The 9,965-nt window shown below is 45.3% G+C and overlaps 1 protein-coding gene across 2 annotated transcripts in view; it reads right to left on the reverse strand.

Moving 5' to 3' along the window:
• The window catches only part of SMYD1 (SET and MYND domain containing 1), a 27,631-nt gene extending 18,681 nt beyond the window's left edge, over positions 1–8,950 (reverse strand). Inside the window, exon 1 of one of the 2 annotated variants that reach the window (XM_009995612.1) lies at positions 8,810–8,950. In XM_009995612.1, the coding sequence (XP_009993914.1) occupies positions 8,810–8,946 (137 nt within the window). In that variant the 5' untranslated portion in view covers positions 8,947–8,950. The remainder of the gene's footprint in view (positions 1–8,809) is intronic. The other variant, XM_009995613.1, reaches the window with a different exon arrangement.
• Positions 8,951–9,965: the final 1,015 nt, after the last annotated feature.

The raw sequence follows: 9,965 nt of genomic DNA on the forward strand, positions 1-9,965 counted from the left end.
AGGGTACTGATGAAGTAGTCTAACCTCATGTCCTCACTCTGAGAGTTTCCAGGGTCCCAGACCAAGGGGAATCCTTCCCCATGTTTCCTTTTCACATGTCCAGCTGCTTGCTCCTAGGACCTAATTTACTGGGTAGAAGGGGAAGACACTTTGGTCTCCTCCTGTCCAAACAACTTCAGGACTTTCCCCATGGTGCTAGAGAAGGCTTTTTCACTGCCTGGTTTGGTGCCCCCAGCTGCCTGCTTCTCCAGGCAACTGCCCACTTTACCTCTGCCTCCAGCTAGTCTTGACAGTACAGGAGAACTTAAATTCCCATCACTTAAGACAACACTTGTCCCAAGAGAAAGGTTCTTCTCATTGCAAAAAGCTCTCTGACCACAGACCTTAATTACCAAGGAAACTGAGGCACGAGGAAATAAAAAATGTATTAATGATCCTGTGAGGAGGCTGTGCTGCAGGCAGGAATCAGAGCCAGCGCTCCAGAGTCCCCAGCCACAAGACTGCCCTGCCTCCTCACTATACAGACATATATATAAACATATGCATGCATATTTATATCTATCACAGCAGACTTAAAATGTGCTTTCATTCCTCTGGCAGCATTGTGTGAGCTGCTGACACAAGCCACCCTGTGTCTTGGCTCTTGCAGGATTAAGAAGTCCATTGATTTAAAGCAGAGGGCCACTGATTTCAAGCAGGATGACTCCCAGCAGACAAAACCACGTGTGAAAATGAGGTTTGGAAAATGCCAGTGAGCAGTGCTGGTGCACGGGAGGGAGTACAAGGTAAGCATCTGGGATGGTGCAGGGCGGAGCACGTGTCCGGGAAGGGGGATGCAGCCAACTCCATTAAGCCAGATGAAAGAGGTGGGAGAAGTGCAAGGCTGTGCTCTGTCAGCTGTCAGGTCAGAGGGACAGAGAAGTGCAAGAGAGATTACACTCCTTGTAAGGCAAAAGAGAGCCAGAGGGCTGATAAAGCTTGGGTGGTTACTTCGTGCCGGAAAGCACTGGGAGATATCTCCTGCAGGGAAAGGGGCTCCCTCCTGCTGCCTGTGTGCTTTGGGAGCAGTCAGAACGTGAAAAGTCAGTTAAAGAAGTTGCTCTGTAAAGAGAAATGACATGTCAGAGGGGAATGCAGTGCAGCAAAACCCGAGTCCTCAAAGAAGGGTTTGTCTCCCCCCAGCTCTCTCTCTGGGAAGAGAAAAATACTGAAATGTCAGCTTTGCATTTTGCTGTTTATCTTAGAAAGTGTCCAGAGTTTCAAAAGCAAACCCAGCTGGTGGAACTCACCACTGGCTCTGGAAAGCCCTTGTCTCTGAGGAGATGCAGAAATGCCTACAAAAAAACCTATACCAGAGTTCCTGAGGAAGCAAAAGAACAGTTCGTGTGGGGTTGGAACTGCAGACACAATTAGCCACGGGTAACCTGACTGGCAGGTATAAGAAATATTGCATCTCTCACAAAACCTTTGTGGGATCCTCCGTGCTGGTTTAAAAGAAGATTGGATTTATTGATAACGTGAGTTACCAGGACTCCAGAGGCTTCAGTTCAACTCTTGGAGAAGTAAAAAAAAAAAACAGGAGTCACAGGTATTTGAGATTTAGTGCTTAAATCTTCAACATTGCTCAAGCACTGCCTGACACTGTGAGCACCTAAATCCTGCAAGTGGTCCTGGGCAGTCATGCAAACTTGTGTTGTTCCAAAGCCAGACACCCCAAATGGGGATGGCAAAGTGGGGCTCTCCCTTGGTCCCAGGACTGGGACTTACAACAGATTCTGATACCATTTGTCCTGGTAGTAGACAACACCAAGGACACCAAAGACTTGCAATAGTCCACAGTCTCCCCTGTCATCCTCTCTGCAATGCTTAAGGTCCCCCGAGAACAGGGGGAGCAGTGTGAGGTTACCAAGTCTCTCAGCCTGTGGAAGTCACTTCTCTGTCTGGCCAAGAAAGTTTTTAAAATAAGACAAAATGGCTCCAGATGGAGCTTCTTTTCCCTGTAGAGAGAGCAGCCCATGGCTACATGGTCAGGATGTTGCATGGCCAATCAGCACTGAAGATTTCTGGGGAGACTTAGGGCACCAACGCAGGAGCTCTGGAGGTTTGAACCCTTACAGACCCAGTGATCAGCTTCCCTTGCTTTAACACAGGGACAACACAACTGCTTTCTGCTGTGTCTGTGTACACCATGGCCTCTGGGATGATCTCTGGTCATTCATTCACTGCCATCTTCCACACATAGTGAGAATTTCTTTTTTCCACCCTGGCCAAAAGCAGGATCTTTGTTAGGACAGTGATGTCTCCAGCCCATCCAAGCCCTGCCAGATCAGGGATTTAGGACTGACCTGGGGGCAGGTGCCACTGACTGACTCACTAAATTACTTTCTTGGGAACCTCAGGTTTCTTTGGCTTCTCATCCAAGAGTCAACAGAGCTGAACTTTCAGGGGCTGATGAACTCTGATGTTACGTAGATGAGACGCACAGCTACTACTATTCCTGGACACAGCTACAGGCTCAAAAGCCATGATTCAATGTGCCAGCCAACACATGCAAGAGGTGACAGGGCACCGTCAACTCAACTGTGGCTCCTGCAAGGACAGCTCTCAGTGAAAGCAGAAGAAACAAATAGCTCTTGTGACTCTTTGGACTGGATTCAGATGGATTAAGATCTGTTGGACCTGACAGGGCAGAGGGGATAGGAAATATATTAACCTGATCTCTGCCATATGCATAACCCAAACATCTGCCAACCACTTCTCATCCAGCACCCACAGTGTCTCCCTCACTGATCTGGAAAAGCAAGGGCAGATGGCTGTAGTGCAAAGGAATAAAAGGATGATTTCACTGAATAGCTAACGGACATGGTGAGGTGCTCATAAGCTATTTAATGTGAGTTTATTCTGTTCTGAACATGACAGATGACACACACAGATGACCTAACTTGCACCTAACTCTGCTTCATATTTATTATTGGCTGGCCAAGCTTCTCTCTCCTCAACGTCCCACAGAGGATGGCATAAGAATAGCCAAATAGACAAAGTCCACTTGGCTTTCACAGCAGAGACTGCAACATTTCATTAAACACAACAGCCTAAGGAAACACACCTGCCCTCTCAGCAGCGAAAGTAAAAGGGAGGTATTCAATATTTGCTTTCTATTGAGGGTGCCTATAATGGTGAATTATTAGCACAAGAGAAGTTTTGCTACTTTACAAAAGAGGGTTGGAACTTAGTACTTTTATCTTTAAAATGTCAGGGATGTCACATCCTACTTGTCTGCTTTGAGTGGAGAATTTATTTTAGATTAATGCTAGACTATGTTATTTTTAGTTTTTCATTACAAGCTTTCTCAGCTTCTTTTTTAAAAGGTGTGCATGTGGTTTCCTGTACAAAAGGTTTTCACTTGGATTTTATTTAAGCTTTTGAACAAATGAAATAATAATAAAAAATCAAACCCCAGAAAATTTTAAGTCATGTGAGTATTATCCCATTAGTTCTCAGTTTTTATTGGTATCAACTCAAAGAATTTACTTCCATAATCTTTTCAGAGTTTTACTGTTATGGAAAATTGTGTATTTCTTGCATCCCTAGGTCTTCCCCACTACAATAACTGAGTTCCCCACATTTCCCTTAGAAAATGCTTTGAACCTGCTTCATACATCAAAAAGGAGTGCAAAAATTGCACTACCTCAGGTCTTTAGCAATTTGCAGATTGCTCATCAAGCAACTCTTCAGGTGATCTTGGCTTTCTACCACATGACTGTTTGCCTTGACAACTGTCTCTCAAGCTCCACTGGCCAAAGAGCAAACCCTTCTCTTGCTGAAGGCTGACAGAGTTGTATCAGGCATTCCCATGCCTGTAGGAAATAAAAGTGTCACAGGCTTGAGAGCCAACTGAGATGCCAGAGGAGAAGGTCACACATACTGTACATTGAGCCCAAGCAATGGGAATGCTACTATCCTGAAGGTGGCTGTGAGGAAAGGAGTCCTGGGCTCTTCAAAGAGAAAGTGAAGAGGGAGAGCAGGATTCAACCCCAGCACCTAAGCAGAGCACCAGAAAAAGCTTCAGTGACAGGTAATGCCAAAGGACAATGCACCAGAGCTTTGCAAATCGGGAAAAAAAAAAAAAAAAAAAAAAAAAGTGACCCCAACAAAGGCAAAAAATTCCTTGGGAAGACATATTGCCAACCTTCTGCATCTATTTTAGGGCAAATTGGGCCTGACACTGGCGTTTTCTGAGTGCTGTTTCAGCTGATAACAGCAAGGCTGGTTCAAACACAGATCAGAGAGTGTGTCTGCACTTTATCCAGACAGCAAAATACCAGAGATCCCATTGAGTACTGCAGTCCCTTTCAATCAGTATTCATGGTCTCCCTAAACAGCCTCCCTTAGTTCAGGTAGAAGTAACAGGTGTGATGCAGGAGTCAGTAGCAGGTGACCACTGTGTTAAGCAAAAGGTTATAGAATCATAGAATGCTTTGGGTTGGAAGGGATGTTTAAAGGTCATCTGCTCCAACCCTCCTGCAATGAGCAGGGTTAGCCCTGTGACTCATACCCTGGCTGTGAAATCTAAGAAACTATGAGCTGGCTGATTCCCTTGGAACCTTCTTTAGCTTCACTTTGAATTTTATGTACTTCTGAACTAAGAGTTTCTGGCACCAGGTAAGAAACTGCTGCTCAAATAACCATAATTGGGTTGAAGAGTACAAGCCCTCACCAGCCTTGTTGACTCCAGGGACCTTCAGGATCCCTGTGACCTTTAGAGTCTTCCAGGGTTAGATGCAGACTGCAGATTTAGACACCTAGAAGTGCTCATCTGTACCCACAGTGTCTTCAGTAGAGATCCTGTTGTCCCATCAGTGGGATCTAGAAAGTCACTCAGCACACCAAGGCCCATGTCTGTGTTCAGTGCATTTCCTAGTGCTTCATGGACTATAATGGGCACTTAGGGCTGAATCCACTTGCTTGGACACAGGAACCTAGTGTTACTTTAGGGTCTGCAGGGACACCCATGTGGCCTGAGTGGAGGCCTGATTCTCAAATCCTATTCTATACCTGTCAGCCCCAAAAGCATGTCACAGACACCCTGGAGCATCTCAAATGACACTAAACACATATGACAACTGAATCCTGTCCCTACCTCTGTGCAGATACCTTAGTTTTTGATGTCTTAATTCTCAAGATGAGTGTCAAAGCATATTGCTGGAGAAGACATCGCATCAAGCTGTAGGTTGGTCCAGGTGAATCGATGGGTCTTACTTGCTCAGAGTATGATGGCTGACTACAGGGTTGTGTCAAAGAAAACGTTTCTCCTTTTCCTGGAAAAATATAATTTTCAACACCTCCTCAGCCTCTTGGTGAAAGACAGACACTCATACAGCGCAGGTGGGTGACAGGCTCAGGTCCAAGTTACTTCAGCTGTTCCTCACATCAATATACAGAGATGGCCCTTTGCATCACTTAAGCCCAAAGCACAGCACATCCACACTTTCTGCTGTGAGCATCTAACACTTGGTGCCAAAATCAGTTGTTCAGTCCTCCTCTAGAGTCAGGAAAAAAGGTTTGCTCTTCCAATAGTTTCTCAGAGTACAAAGGGTAGGTTTCTGGTATGCAACAGCCCTACAGAGGGGTTTCTCCTTTGCACACCTGAAGTTAAACACCTATAGCAGATAAGGCAATTTTTTAAATTTTGTAACTCTGTTCTTCACCAGGTCAAACTATGATCAGCTTTTATGGGGCTCCCCCACTTCTGAACAGTGACACCTCTCATCTCCTAACAGAGAGAAAAACACACGCTGCTTTCCATCCTGTAGTACAGCCCAACCAAGAAAACTGTGCTGTATCTCTGAAGAGTTGCTCCTGCTAATCTACAAAACAGGCCTTTGCTTCACCTACTGGGTTGCCACGTCACCTGCAGTCACATAGAGGGCTGCAGTGTGGTTACTCTGGTGTGGTGATCCACACAGAAGCTGGTTTCAGCAGCAAAATCAGGGGCAGAATTTCAGGGGCCCACCATCCACACTGGGATCAGCCTGCCCCAGTAACTAAGATCCTCAAAGGGATGAAAAGTACAAACTTTTCCAAGTACTCTGCACTCTCATGCTTCCATGGTGGCCTTTATATACAATGAAAGCTGAGCTCTGTGGAAAATCTGGTCACATATTTGGAAGGACCTGAGCCAAAAAGTTAAATCTGCCAGCCACTCCTATTGGAATTCCCTTTCCATAGCACACATACACATAGTGCTCAGCAAGAGGCAAAGATGCTGAATGGAACTGGGATGAGGGACTCTGTACTTCAGGTTTCCCAATGCAGGGTGAGATTCTTTTTGATAGTTTTGGCTCAACAGCAGTTTTAGGACTTCTATGTTTGTGGGCAAGGAAGAACACATGCCTATTCACTGGACTCTTCATCCATGCAGGGGCAACAGCAGTTCTTTGAGGGCAAAACCAGCCACCAATTTATTCTTGCAGATTCTACAAGAATCCAAGCTACCCTTCTTTGATAGCAATCAATTCCATGGGTTTTATGCAATTGAAAACTCTGGGACAGTGGCAGAAAGTACCTTCAAAACCAAAGCCCTGTGGGTGTAGGAATTGCATCAAGAAAAACCTATGTTTGCATTATATCTGAGGCCAAGGTATCCCCTGCCAGGCACTAACCAACAACCATTTAGTTGATACCACCTGCTTCAGAGATTCTGGGAATGCATTTCACCACTGATGTTACATGAAGTGCTTTGGGATGAAATGTGCCACGGGAGGGGAAGAGTTCATGATTGCACAGCAGCACAAAGAAGAAGCAGAGAGGTAAGGATGACTGAAGCCACAGAGAAGGTATTTGTTCACCTTGCCCCCTTGCTGCTCATTGCCTGGACTTGCCCTCTGGCAATTAAATCCAGCCTGAGGAGGGAAGGAAGCACATCTCTCCCCATCCAAGGTTTTTTGTAGGAAACCTAAGTCTAAGGCACAGTCTGCAGCCTAAGAGCCAATGTGGTGATAGTTTCTCCCTGTATCTCACATTACACAAGTGACATTTGAAAATGCAGTGAAGTTGTAGCTCTTCATCATGGGCTGCTCTACTCCATGCCTGATGCTCGCAACATTTCTCTCAGAAGAAAAAAATTCTCAACCAGCAATCAAAAGGCAAAAGGTTTTAAATTGTTTAAAGGATAATTAGCATTTTTAATACAGCACATGGGAGGAATCATTGTCACTAGGCGTTTCTGAAGCAAACGTGGTATCACAGTAAGATTCCTGCCAGTGACACAAGTGAAACTGAAATACAAGAGCTAAAAGGACACATCAAGGAGAAATAGTTCCGTCACTAACTACTGTAACTGAACTCAGGGTTAAGAATTCAGTAACTTAACATTTTTAAAAGAAAAATGGTATTTCTAAAGTGAGCTTTTGCAATGACATATTAAAATAAAAATTTAAAAGTGTCATTGCTGCTATTACAAAGATTCATAAACTTGTTCACCCACTGCTAGTACAAGAGCAAAGAAAAAGAGAATTAAAGACACAAAAAAACTGATTTCCTGCTCTGTCCATATCATCCTCAATTCTCTGCTGATGCCAGATATTACAGTAACATGAATCAGCTTCAACCACAAGATAACTGGTTGCAGCACAAGTTCTGCTTGTGTCCCAGACTTTGTTAGCAGAGCTGATTCAATCAGGGAAAGCTCAGCTAGGCAGAATCACTCACCACCCCGTTTAGTGTGCAGAATGTTCACTAAAGTCACTGGCAGTTTGGGGCATAAAAGTCAGTCTTAGGACTCACAATGACACCCTTGGAAAAGGCTCAATTTTCCTAAGCCCACAATGAAACCTTCAGCTGACATCTAGCTCCTTGGTTTAAAAGTTTGGGCCAAATTCTGTTCTCAGTACATTGTAAGGTCGAAAAAATTCCATTCAGGTCTGAGTCTTTATTCTAGAGTTATCCCATGGGGGATAGAAACATAAAAACTTGTTATTTGTGCCTTTTAGTTTTCAGGGTATTTAAGTGACTCTTCCACTGATTGGAAGGGCAGTGGGCACCTACCAACAACACTGGCAGCACAGGTTGATCAGATGTTTTTCATCCTTGAAACAAGCAGCAGAAAAGAAAAACACATTTGCACCAGAATTCAGTTTCTGGCTGTATAAGTGTGAGCGAAAATTCAAAATGAGTCTTGTCCAAGAATGAAAGCAGAAACTTGTCTCTAGCTCACTTGGCTGGCTATAAATATAAATCACTTCAACAGAAACAATATCACTCACAGATCCCCACTAGCTTCTAATTTGAAGGCAGCAGGTGATGAAGCTGCGTGTAGAGCTGGGAGGTGAAACGTAAGCATAGCACAATGTCACTCACTTTTATCCTGTATTACACATCAGAGCCTTCAGCAAAGTCAGTCTGAGATTTCTGTACCTGGATTACACTAATTCCTGTCAGGTCACCAGAGTGTAACATGGCTCTGGCTTTGTGAGGCACTACATACATGCAGCTTTCACCTCATTTGGTAAAAATTGACAGCTCTAAGCACCTTGCAAGATCACATCCTGGAAACAGATCACACCAGATTAAAAGAGTCGCGGAAACATCCTGACAGCCGTTCCCCACAAAAAGTAAAAGAGCCGATCTGAGCCCTGAGAAGGACATTCACCCTAAAGTGCGAATGTGTCTTTACAGAAGTACTCCTGACTTCCCTTCACAGCCTTCTCTGATGCTGTCCAGACACTTTCTAACTTCTGCCCACCTGGCCAGATTAAATTTTGCATCAAGATGACTTTCAGCCCACGTTTCAAAAGTGCTTGTCTCTTACCTATCAAAGACCACGGCAGCGTAGGCTGGCTCCGCAAAGATGACATCCCCAGGCAAGAATTCCTTCTGAGCTTTCAAGCCCCTGCCTTTGCCTTCAGACGTGAACACTTCGACTGACTCCATTCCCCCTTTGGTCATCCCAGGGACCCCGAGGCTTAGGAGGTGGGTATCTCAGAGCGAGCCAAATCTCCCGTCACTCCTGTCAACTTCCACTTATAAAAGGTCTGGCCTCCCCCCACCCCTGGCCACACCGTTTTCCATAGGAGGGCCAGGGGGTGGGAGCAGGAGAGACAGGAGGCAAAGATCCTCCAGGCAGGACTGCCAACCTACAAACGGAAAGCACAGGGCTGGGACTTCTGCTCCATTAGGAAACCCCCTCTCTGAAACCCACGTTTGGAATTGTTTCTCCCAGCTACAAGCAGTTGTATATGTTACAACTCAGTTTAATTTATACTCTGCCATTGGAGGGAGAATGCACTCTTCTTGGCAGGGTATTTTTAGCAACCACATGCTTCTGTCTCTCAGGAAGCAGCAGCTGAGACAGTGGGACTGGGAGGGCTGGTATGCCTATTTCTGACCCCTTCCACCATCATCTGTCTTATTCCAGAAATTAAACAATGCTGCTTTATTTTTATACTCTGGGAGATGGGCAGCTTGTTTAGAGGCAGGGATAATGGCGAAACACACACCCTAAAATTCTTGGCACCTTCCATTGCCACCAGAGCCTGGAAAAGGGGAGTCACTTCCCAAATGATGGTGACAGCAGGAACATGGAGCCATGTGGAAGGAGCTGGAAGGAGAGCAGTGGTTCAGTGCAGATAGTGGAAGCGAGCAGGACATATTAGATATTCACACAGTTTGGGATGCACTAACACTCTTTGACACAGCTGTGCATCTAGAGGGCTCTCCCCACCTCTAGTGCTCAGCTGGGGAAGAGATGTGGGAATTTGAGCCACCTGAGTGGAAAAGGAGGGTGCACCAGAGACCAATGACTATGAGAAGCCTTTGCTCTCTGCCCCCAGCAGCCAGTACAAGCTCAGGGTGATGCAAGGGAAGGTCTCCATGTATAAAAGTGAACTTCCCTGTGGAAATTGAACCCACACTGGATTATCGTTCAGCATTTTTTTAATCATTTAATAGCACCTTCATGGGGCTGG

This window comes from Chaetura pelagica, unplaced genomic scaffold, assembly GCF_000747805.2.
Source record: "Chaetura pelagica isolate M959 unplaced genomic scaffold, ChaPel_1.0 scaffold34, whole genome shotgun sequence".
Taxonomy (NCBI): domain Eukaryota; kingdom Metazoa; phylum Chordata; class Aves; order Apodiformes; family Apodidae; genus Chaetura; species Chaetura pelagica.